The sequence below is a fragment of the Hydra vulgaris genome, chromosome 02 (genome assembly GCF_038396675.1).
Source record: "Hydra vulgaris chromosome 02, alternate assembly HydraT2T_AEP".
In the NCBI taxonomy this organism is placed as follows: domain Eukaryota; kingdom Metazoa; phylum Cnidaria; class Hydrozoa; order Anthoathecata; family Hydridae; genus Hydra; species Hydra vulgaris.
Window position 1 is genome coordinate 23436348 of NC_088921.1, and position 12722 is coordinate 23449069.

Sequence of the window (12722 nt, forward strand, 5' to 3'; positions counted from 1 at the left end):
GATTATCAGAGAGTAAGTTCTTAGAATCAAAATGGAATGTTAAAAATATTAACATATTTGTATCAAAGACTATAAGACCTTGCTAATTATAAAGAAAAGACTAATTGGACAATAGCTAGTAGGGTTAGATTGTTCTTTAGAGTTATTAACAATTGTCACTTTTTAGAGTTTACTTTAGAGTTAATAACAAGTGTCAAACAGATGTCATACACCACCAGGCAGGAAAGCAAGATTCAGTCAAGCACTTTTTCATGAGTTTTTAAAGAACTGTGGAGAGTTTTAGAGAACACTTTTGCAAAACTTTGACAGGAATGTTGCTTTGACCACAAGCCGTAGAAACATATAATTAAACATATGAAAGCGCAATGCGCATGGTTGACGTGTTTGTTTTTTTGCGGGAAAATTTTTTTTTTCTTTTATGACTGGAAAAAATTTTTTTTTACGGCTTATAAAAGTTTTTTTATAACAATTTATATTTACAGTTAACTAAAGGAAGTCGAACTCCGGTTAACTCGAACTTTTGTTACCTCGAACTGCTTTATTTGGATTCTTAAAACAGATAAATATTAAAAGTTAAACTTCGGATAACTCAAACTTTGTTAAGTTGAATAACATTTTCGTCCCCTCTCAGCAAATTTATACGGATAGCTCAAACTTTTTGTATGGGAGTTAAAGAAATTAAAATAACTTAATTGAGGTTTAAAGAAAAAAAGTTTTTTCATATAAAACATAAATCACAATAGCCTAATATTTTCTTTGTTTTTTCGTTATATTTAGATCTGAATAGAACCAACCGCAATAATCAGACGTAAAATAATGCTGTAATAAATGTTACAAAGTAAATCATAACCTTAACTGTTTAAAAAGCAATTGTTTTATAGTTTTAAAAACTTTTTCATTTTTAAAAGATCGCTAGGTTTTAGAGACAATTTTATCAAGTATTATAGTATTCATTGGGTTGCTAAACTTTTTTGAATGTTATCTTTTAAGAGTACAGTGTGAATACAATACGTATATCTTACTCATTACAATATTTTTCACGTACAATGAATTGTACGCCATTGCAATGGCGTAAATTTCAACCGTAGCAAAAAGTTTTATTAAACAAAACTAAACAAGATAATATATAAATACAGCCGCGTAGGAAGGATTTTAAATGTTTGAAATAACTAACTTTTAAACAAAAAGAATACTCCAGAATTTTTTAAGCTCATATGCGTGACGAAAAGATTCTTCACAAAAAAAAATTACTGTGATAGGAGAATAGGAACAAGAAACCCAAAAATCTTAGCCCCCTCCCCTTACCCTAAACGCGAGGGCAATGAGTTGAATTATTTATTTTTTCATAAATATAAACTAGATATGTATTCATCAACAGATTTTAAATTTTATGTTTAAATCATTCAGAGTTCAGTTTTTATGACCATGTAAAGAATACCCCCCGCCCTCCCTCAATTTGAGGCGGCCACAAACTTTACATGGTTATAAAAACTGAACACTGAATAATTAAAACATAAAATTTCAAATCTGTCGATGAATGCATAACTAGTTTTTATTTATGAAAAAATAAATAATTCAACTCATTGCCTTCACGTTAAGGGTACGGGAGTGGGGTGGGGGGGGGCTATGATTTTAGGGTTTCTTGTTCCCATTCTCCTATCACAGTAATTTTTTTTGTTTAGAACTTTTTCGTCATACATATGAACGTAAAAAAATTTGGTGTATTCTTTTTGTTTAAAGGTTGATTTTTTAAACATTTTAAAATCTTTCTACGCCACTATTTATATATATATATATATATATATATATATATATATATATATATATATATATATATATATATATATATATATATATATATATATATATATATATATATATATATATATATATATATATATATATATATATATATATATATATATATATATATTTAAACAACTTTAAAAAGTATTCTACACAATAGAGTGCTCAATGTTCTTAAAAGAACAGAGCAATTGAACCTGTCATTTCGAAAAGGGCACAAGTTCATTTACTAAAACTTTTCAAAATCAACCAAAATATGATTTTTATTAAAATAATGTCTAGGTTGCTAAAGAAATTAAACATAGAAGTAGATAAATAAAGAACGTATATAACTTATGTATTTTTTATAAAAAAAACATAAATCATACAGAAATTTTTAATTCAAACTTATAAACTAACTGCTAAAAGTTTTAGACTTATGTCCTTTTCGAAATGACAGGTTCAATTATATATTAGTTGAAAAACACTTAACTAAATTTTTTTCCATTTGACACCGTGTTTCATCAACAAAGATTCATCAGAAATGAATGATCAAATTAATAAAACTTCAATTTATACCAAAAATTAAATTACAGGAAGTTGCAAATGTCTTAACTACTGTAAATTTTCACACATTTGTGGAATTTGTTGACACTATTATAAAAAGAATTCTTTAGAAATGATTACTTATGCTATATTTTTAAAATGTTTTTTTAAAAAGGGTAGTTAATGTAAATATTATTTGAACTCATTTATTTTTATAGTTTTTTAGTAGAAACTTGTTTTCGTGCCTACATTTAGAAATTAATTCCGATCTTTTGTTTAATAAGCATTCTTGATTTGCATGTGTAATTATTTCAAATTTTTCTTGTAGGCATAGTATGCATTTTTTGGAAATATTGTTATATGCAGGCGCTGTTTTAAGGATAGACCAATTCACTATAAAATCATCAATATTTTTTTCTTTTAATTCCCATATATATTTTGACAGTATGGTGTCTTTTGAATACTTTTTATTTTTGAAAGATTGCTTATGATTGGCAAAACGTTTTTTCCATTCACCCTTTGTTATGCCAATATATTATTTATCAGGTACATTCTTAGAGGAAACAACACATTTATATACCACATTTTTTGATAAACAACTTCCACTCATTGGACAATTGATTTTTTGTTTACAATTACAATTTTCTGTAGTTTTTTCATTTAGGATTTCTTTTTTGTTTAACAAAGCCTTATTGAGACCTTTTATAATTCTTTCCATATTTTTTGTGCAACTGTAGCTAACTTTAATTGTATTTCGATTAAAAATTTTATGTAATTTATTAGATCGCGGGAAATGCTTATCGACCAATTTTAAAAACACTTTTTCTATGTTAGTAGAAACATTTTTGCTATATGGGGGGTTGAACCAAATTACATTTCTAGTTCTATTTCGTTTTTTTGTATTCTTTTTTTCAGGGTCAAATTTTAGTTCAAAATTTTCAAAACCCCTTTTTTTAAGGGCATCTTCAAATATTTGTTTAGAGGAATTAAATACATTTTCATTTGAGGAGTTTTGGTTTAGTCTGTTATTAATTGAAATCGGGATTTGTTTTAGAATTTTATAATAGCGTCAGCAAATTCCACAAATGTGTGAAAATTTACAGTAGTTAAGACATTTGCAACTTCCTGTAATTTAATTTTTGGTATAAATTGAAGTTTTATTAATTTGATCATTCATTTCTGATGAATCTTTGTTGATGAAACACAGTGTCAATTGGAAAAAAATTTAGTTAAGTGATTTTCTACTAATATATATATATATATACATATATATACACATATATGTATATTGGTGAATCAAAACTACATAGTGTTTTGACTGTATAGTCTTTTAACCTTTGAATGTACGACTTTGTCATAAAAAAATACATTTGTCTGTGTATGTATATATGTGATTTTGTCCTTACGGACTTATCACAGAGCACCGCGTAAGAACGGAAAGAAAGTTCACGTCTTATTCATAACTGATGTTATAAAACTTGCCCAGAGGTGGCGTTGATCCACGGATCTCATCATGACCACGGATCTCTCTAACATCTGAGACAAACGCGCTAACCGCTGCTCTTAATTTTGATAATTCATCATAGTTCACAAATATAGTTTAGTATCAAAAGTTCTGAATTTTGTCAATACTTTTTTTAAAGAAAAATATTTTTGTGATATATGGCACCAACCATGTCGTTGAGTGTATTGGTGCGTAACATTTCTTTCGAATGCTACAAATTCTCTCTCTCTTTTTTTTAAAGTAATAGTAAAGACTCATCCATAAAATCCATATATATATGTTGGTTAAGTTAGTGTATTCTACAAATAAAGAGCTAAATTTTCTTAAAGAACAAAGCAATAATAAATTAGTAAAAACATTCATCTAATTTTTAGTTGTCTTCAACAGCATGTTTCTCTATCAGTACGTTTATCAGGAAGAATGTCTAAACACCAAAAAGTTCAAAGTAAAGAAAAATTATTTCACAGGAAGTTGGGAATTGTATTGTAACTGTAGTATTTTGCAACCAGGAAGTTGCATTAACTACATTACAATTTTTAGAATTAGGGTTTATTTATTTTAGACAGGGTTTAAAATTAGGGTTTATTTATTTTAGACTGGTCATTTGTTTTTATAATTTTTTAAAATAAACTTATTTTCATGTCTGCATTTAGAAATTTAAAATCTGAGCTTTTATATATATATATATATATATATATATATATATATATATATATATATATAAATATATATATATATATATACATATATATATATATATATACATACACACACACACACACACACACGTACATACAAATGTATCTAAATAGATGTATATAAATTCATGTGTTAATCATAGGATTTTACATGTATTGATATGGATGTACTGTTATATATTAATTACTATGCTGCTTTATTACGTTATTTATGTATGAAATCAAATAAAAACATATTTATTTTTTTCTGAGTACAATTTCCTCATTAAACTAAATTTAAACAATTTGAGGTAACAAATTAACTGCAAACAAAAATCTAACAATGTTAATTAAAAGATTCCCAATTTTGTAAATGATCAAAGACCCCCTTAGACTTACCCTTACGTCCTATATTATGTTTTATTGTATATGCCTATATTATATGTTTTTGACCTTTACAATTTGTCCAGATTTTAAAATCTTATTTTTCTTAACCTACAAGTTAAATACTTTTGTGTTTAAAAGGATTTATATGAGTACCACGACATAACACCTGGCGGTCTCTTTGGTTTACGGTGATATATATCACGCACATTGTTTTATATATATTTTTTCGTTTTCATCAATTCACCGTCTTTTTATAATATATATTACACATACCGTCCATCAAAATCGTCTTTTGTTTTTATTTTTAAATTATAAGTTTACATTTCTTATATATATACATATAAAAAAAACTTTATAAACTTTGGAAAAAATCAAGTTCACTTTTGAAAAACTCATAAGTTGGCTGACATAAAGTGAATGTTTAAACTACTGAGCTCTTCGGTAAATTTAAAGGATTTAGATCTAGCACAAAACCTACTAGGGCATTCCAACTTTTATCGTTTTGATTACAGATTTTTGGAAAACTAAACTGTGAGCGACCCACAAATTCAGTAGGAGTCTCTTCAGTTCTAACTCCGTCAAGTAAAACAGCAAGCTGAGATGAACGCTGACAATTTTTATACAACAACTTTCTAATTGAATCAATCTCTGCGTTGACCTTGAGAAATTCATTTTCAGTTGGTGCACGTGATGCTATAGCCTAAAATAAAATAAAAAAATAAACATGTACGCTATACGCAAAATGTTAATTAGTATTACCAAGCTCAATGGAGTTTTAATATATTACGCCGATACTAAACGACGCATTGAACTGCCTAAGAAACATTAACTTATAAAAATTAATTAACCAATTAATTTTTATGATATGAATATCCCGAAATCAACACTAACTGTTATATTAAAACAAATTGACTCGATGTAATGTAACTCGATTGTAACCGTGGCAAATATTCCAGAGCGATTGAAATAAGGTAAGAAGTTATTTTACGCTACCAAATTTGATTCCTAATATAAATACTTAAAACAATATTTTAAATAAAAACATCACAAAACTTTTAAATAAAAACATCACAAAACTTTTAAATAAAAACATCACAAAACAATATTTTAAATAAAAACACAACAAAATTGAAGAGCAGTCGCTATGATTTTTTTTTTTTTTAATTTCATTTAAAATTGGATTCAAATGCAATCGACTTTTAGAGAATGGAAAGAGATCCAAGATCCAGAGATATTATTGTTAAAACTTATATATTTTTTTACAAACACTTTAACGTCCTTAACTTCAAAGTACAAAAAGATTACAAAAAAAAAATGTTAATAAAAAAACTCCTAATATTAGTCCTTAATTAAGTTGAGGCTACCGAAAATAGGGAAGCAAAAATGGTGACTCATTCATTGATATTTAAGTTCTAAATATAATTTCAATTTCCAATTTTACTTAGTTCTTGAAGCATTGATATAATTTCTAATTTTAATTTTACTTCTTTTGAATCAGTTCTGATTAAATTAATTTCAGTTCAGTTCTTATGATTTCAATCATTTTAATTCTTATTTCAGTTTCTAAATCAGTTCATATTTTACTTCTATCAAATTTCACAGCAATTAGTAGTCCTAACGACACATTTTTTTGAAAAAATTAAAGTGCAATCTTGAACTTTATGAATTTGGGTAACTTGTACTTGTTGCATTCATTAAAAAAAAAATCTTATGGCTCCTTCCGGGGCCTTAAAAAAAAAAAAAATTACCCCACCCCGGGGTAAGTTGGCGCAAACTATAATAAAGATTACAAACGTATTAGTGAGTAAAAATTTATAAAAATTTTTTAATATTTCTATGAGCTAGAAGCAGTTAGTAGTTCGAATATGAAGCCAAAACAAAATCCCATAAAAATTTTTTTTTGTAAAAAATAAATTAAAATTTTTTTTTTTTGTAAAAATAAATTTTTTCAATATTGTTACAAATAATAATTTAAAAAAAAAATTGATTTTATAAAGATGTTTTTGTTTTTCAGCTTCCCCTGTGAAAATTTTGCCAATAAACCCCAAAAGCTTTTCAATAAACTGCCTAAAGATCCTGAAAAACGACAACTACTAAAAAAACCTGACTGATAATAGTAAATCAGTTGTGACTGGAATATTTATAGTAGTTTTATTCATAGGACCCAAGATGAAATGATCAATTAGGAAAGTTCCCTAAGATTTCTGATACTTTTTGATAAAAGCACATAAACGCAATTCGTCAACTTACCCCTGCTGACAACTAGCCCAGGTCTCCCCTATCATTATTTCAAGAAATAATGTAATACATAAGTTTCAAGAAAGAAATTTAAAAAATTTTTTAACTTAGTAATAAACATCTAAATAACCATACAAATAGTCATAAAATAGTCATTCAATGATTCAATTGAGTTATAATAAGATTTTTTTTTGAAATTGAAAGAAAATATCTGGTTGAATTATAATTACAAGTTTTTGTTCAGTTTCATAAAAACTCTCATCTCTAATGATTTTTTCATTCGATTGCGGCGACCAACAGTTAAAATTCCACAAAGTGAAAAAATCCTTTCTACAAACGCCTGTGCTGGGGCGGACAGTAAATCTTCAGCCAAAATTGCAATCTTGCTATACTTGCTTTTGTTTTGTTTCCAAAAGAGCAGGCCGTTACTTGGCAGCGCTTCATCACCGCTTATGTCAACTAAATACCTTGACAGCTGACTTGCAACAGTGATATTGTCTTGGTTATAAATCTTTCCTTCTTTTGTAAAGATTTTATTTGACAAGAACTTAAAGTGCTTTATGGCAGCAAATTCACATTCAGATCCATTTGACTCAGCAGCAGCTTGTAATTCTTGTTCTACTCCACAAACTTTTATTATATACATCTTTGCTGCATGGAGCAAGGTGTCCATTTCCGGTGTGAGTATAAAGACAGCAAAGGTTGGATCTAACAAACATGCAGCAGACGGAAGAGGATTAAACGTATCTGAGTCCGGCTGCAGAATTGATTGAAACCGTTGACGTAGATCTCCAAGAAGATTCGCTGTCAAAGACTTGTTGGTAGGATATTCTTGTAAATGGCATTCCAAATTGAGTATAGATGGTAGAACCTGTGAAAGAGACTGGGCATCGGTCTGAAGTATATCTGTTTGTACTGCAAATGGTCCCAAAAGTGAAGAAATGTTTTGAAGACGAACACATTCACTTGCTTTGAATGTGTCGATTCCTAAATTTAAGTAAACTATCTGTAATTAAAGTTTACTAATAACAATTGTAATAACTAATAATTGTCATTGATATACGTCTCTTTTTTCCATGCTGTTGTGATGTGATTTAAAAGGCAGGGTAAAGTCTTTCCGTGTTATTAGTAAACCTAATTTAAAGACTATATGCCCTGTCTTGTTTTTTAATGATAATGACTAATGAACTTACAATTTATTAACATTTTCGTTTTTTTAGTTTAAATAAGGTAAGACACAACTTTGTAGATTTAATAAAATTCCGAAAACAATTTATGTACACTAATAACATAAATAATAAAATAATATGTACCAATTTCTGTAAGAACTTCATTCACCGATGTCTTTATTTTCAACAGCCGGTCAATCATCTGATATGTACTGTTCCATCTTGAGGTGCAGTCAGTTATCACAGACTTCCCACACTTGTCAATAAGTTTCTCAATTGCCACACTCGATTTCCTAATTCTTGATACAACTTGTCTCGTTTCTAAGATGGTTGCACTATAATGTTCATAAACTGGTTTTATGAGAAGCTGGAGTGTGTGAGCCATACAGGGCATTCAACGATATGGAATATGATCTGGTAGGAATAAATCAGTTTGTTCTGACTGAGACTGGATCTCTTCCTCATCAGTTTCATGTTCAGACTCGTCAGATTCAAACTCATAAGATTCAGATTCGTCAGATTCAAACTCATAAGATTCAGATTCGTCAGATTTCTTAGCTGCATGCACTTCCTGTAAGAGCCTGATGGCTTTAACCATATTAGACCCGTTGTCTGAAACAATCAACATAACTTGATTTTCTCTAATACCCCACTGGTCAAGACATTTCTTTAAACATTCGGCAAGCATCTCACCCGTGTGGGGATGTTGGAGTTCCATCAAATTTAGGAAAGCATGTCGTGTTTTATCAATGGTGGTGTCATAGAAACAAGCAGATACTCCAAGGAACGATGCTGTGAGACCCTTCTTTGTCCAACCATCAAGACAAATTGTTACTTTGCGTGTATGATTTATCAAGTCTTTCAGTTGTGCAGATTGTCGAAGAAAACGCTCGTTTATCCGCTTGTTCAGTGTTGCAGACCCTGCAATATAAAATTTAAATCAGTTAAAATTTAATGCACATCAGTTTGTGTAATTAGTTACTATAGTGTTACACTAATGATACGATAATTACAGGTAAACATTTAAAAATTGTTTAGCATTGAATGAATCTAAAACAATAATTTAAAAATTTAGTTGTGTTAATTATTACCTGGCAATTTAAATTTTGGGTCAAGCGTTTTTATCATCTTTCGAAACGACGGCTGATCTAGCAATACCATTGGATAGCTGGTATTAACAATCATTTCAATCACGCTATCCTAACGCACTTAATATTCACTTGATTCCGTTGGCCACGCGGTGATTCGGTGTTCAAAGCTCTCTCTTATTGTCTGGGTTTTTGTCTTTCCACTATTTTGGGAAGATGTAGAATTGATTTCATCAATTTTACGTTTCAAAAACATTTTTCTGCATTTTGTTTTTTCTTTTCATCCGTGTAACATTTGTGTGTCTCTTTATGTATTCTCTGAATGTGCGCTACTAAGTTACTGGAATTTTTTCTGGCAAGAAATGCGCCACACGCGCCCTCACTATTTATGTCCTGTACTAGACACTTGGATTTGTCAGTTTTTTGATCGTAAACAAAGAATTTCCATACAGTCACGCTTCCTACCAGCCAACAACCTTGATAAACTCATTATTCTGTTATTGATTGATTTGCAACTCTTAAGAATCTATAGATTGTTATTTTATTTTACAACAAAAGATTGGACGCATTGAATTTATACTTAACGTAATGACAAGCACGTGACCAGTTTTGTGGTCCATTAATACATTCTATAATCATTTCAAATATCATCGTTATGGTCAAACATGTGCGCCAATTTCAAACCGCCAATTTCAAACGCCAATTTCAAAAAGTATGTAAAATTTGTAAACTAATTGTCAAAAAAAAACTAATTATTATATCAAAACTTTTTTAATATTCAATAATTTTCGTTTGTTAATAATTCTTAATTCTATTCCTATTTTCGTTTTTTGATGCTTATATTCAATTCTATTTCAGTTTTCGTTCCTCAGATATATCCTAATTTTAAGTTTTTATTCGCATTAACGAAATCAATTATTTTTACTTCAAATTTTACTTCACGTTAATGAAAATATCACTGGGCTCATTAATTGCACATATAACTGTAATACTGAATGGAAGCGGTAATATAAAGTATTTGTTGCCAAAAAAAAAAATCTAATAACAAAAATATCAAATCTGAAATCTTCAAAAGGAGATCAAATATACTAAATCATCTAAAATCAAAAGCGTTAACATCGCTAATTGTTAATGTTAAAGCGTTAAACTCGTTTATGTTAAAAGCGTTAACATCGTTAATCGTTGATGTTAAAGCGTTAACATCGTTAATCGTTAAATGCAATTTCCTTTAAAAAAATTTTGTTTTATTAAACTGTCAACAGTTTAAATAGTATGATATCTTTTCATCATTACCCATACAGTCCTTTAAAACCGAAACCGGTTATCACAGAATTCACTTTCTTCATACTTTTCGTACTTTTCATACAATTCGTATTTACTTTTTTTTATTTGCACAGGGGTGTGCAAGTGCTATAGCCAAACGCTTAAAAAATCAAATCAAACAATTAATGCTACTTTTTTGAAAAACACCAGCACTCTTAAATAGTCTGCTGAAGAACAAATGGAACCATTTATTATAAACTTTACAGAAATTTAATGTTATTAAAAACTTTGAAGAAATTTAGTCTTTCAAAAAGTTTTACAATTATTTTGGATCTTTTTGATGGCGTTAGAAATGTTGCTTTTGTTTTCATTTTTGATGCTGGTAAAAATGGCGCTTTATTGTTAAAGTTAATAATAAATTAAAGTTAATAATAATAATGAAGCTTATTGTTAAGCAGTTCACTGCTTACAGTAGCAGTTCACAGTAGCAGTTCACTGGTTACAGTAGCAGTTCACTGGTTACAGTAGCAGTTCACAGTAGCAGTTCACTGTTTACAGTAGCAGTTCACTGTTTACAGTAGCAGTTCACTGGTTACAGTAGCAGTTCACTGGTTACAGTAGCAGTTCACTGGTTACAGTAGCAGCTCACAGAATTTCTTCACATATTTTTATATTCGATTTAGGGCTGTTTCAAGTAACTTAAGTACTTAAGTAATTGTTTAAACTAATCAAGTAACTTAAGTAAATTTGTATTACTTTAGTAAAATTAAGTATTTTGTTTTTCCGAATTAAATCAACAGAAAATTGATATTTTATAAAAATTTATATAAAAGTTGTTCGATTTTCAATTTTAAACCCTAAAATTATTATAACTTTTTTAGTTTTAACTTTGATTATTTCTTGTTTTATTTTCCAAAAAAAGATTATAGTTTAGACTATTGAAAAAAATATATAAGTTATAAATTATAAGAAATTATAGCAGGAGATATGTATTGACGTCTTTCTTATGATTTTATAAATCCTAAAGCATTTTATTACAAATTTGAGAACATCTTTGAGTGATAAATTGATAGAAATTTTAAGTTTTCAACGTTCCATCTTGAAAGTTTAGTTAGGTCATGATTTGTTATACCTATATAGTACTATATCACACAAAAATGTAATACTAGATGTAATTTTTCATTGCTTAGAAAATAACTAAAATTACTTAAGTTACTGAAGTAGTTTGAAAAAAATTACTTAAAATTACTTAAGTAATTTTTTTCCATTACTTGAACACCCCTAATTCGATTCAAATCAACAAACTTTTTGTTAATTTAAAACTTTGGTAAACAACTTGTTGTTTGGTTTTTATGCTTTATGGATTTTTTTTATAGATCTTAGATTTATATAATTTGTAAATTATAAATTTTAAACGAGTTTCCATGCAATTGAATACAGTATTACTTAATGAAAAAAGATTATAAGAATACTAAATTTCATTTTGAACTTGTCTACAGAATTTTCATTTACAAATCTCATTTTCAATTTGTCTACCAAAAGGCTTATTCCGGTTTAGAAAATATTCTGAACTAATTTTATTGTATTGCTGTATATTCCTTATAATTTAAAAATAAAAACTTAAAATTTGTGTTAAACTTTCTATACAGTTTTTGACCACAAGTTCCATTAGTCAACATATTAAAAAAAGTTTAAATAGTTTTCGCATAACAACTGAAACAGCTCTCTAATGTGTAATAAATTATTAACAATGAAAAGAGAAAAAAAAAAAAGAAAAGGGTAAAAATTTTTAAAACATTACGTATGAATAATTTAATAATAGATTTTATGTACTTTTTAATTTACAAAATATGATAGAAAATATGCAATAACTAATAAAAGAAGCTTAATTTTTCCATCATTTGAAGAACTTCATTTTTTCTTTCTCAATAAGCAATACAATAAAGCTGAACAGTAATTTACTTTATTGAGTGGTTTTGAAAGAACTTTTTTATATATTGTTTTAGAAAAAAATTGTTTATATGGAGGAGGACAGGGAATATTCAACCATGGGCAACATTTGCGC

At 28.1% G+C, this 12722-nt stretch overlaps 1 protein-coding gene across 2 annotated transcripts in view; it reads right to left on the minus strand.

The window, feature by feature from the left end:
- Window positions 1-5174: 5174 nt before the first annotated feature.
- The window catches only part of LOC100202417 (uncharacterized), a 71267-nt gene continuing 63719 nt past the window's right edge, over window positions 5175-12722 (minus strand). For both annotated transcript variants that reach the window (XM_065790335.1, XM_065790336.1), the window contains one exon: window positions 5175-5599. In XM_065790335.1, coding sequence (XP_065646407.1) covers window positions 5321-5599 — 279 coding nt within the window. In that variant the 3' untranslated portion in view covers window positions 5175-5320. The remainder of the gene's footprint in view (window positions 5600-12722) is intronic.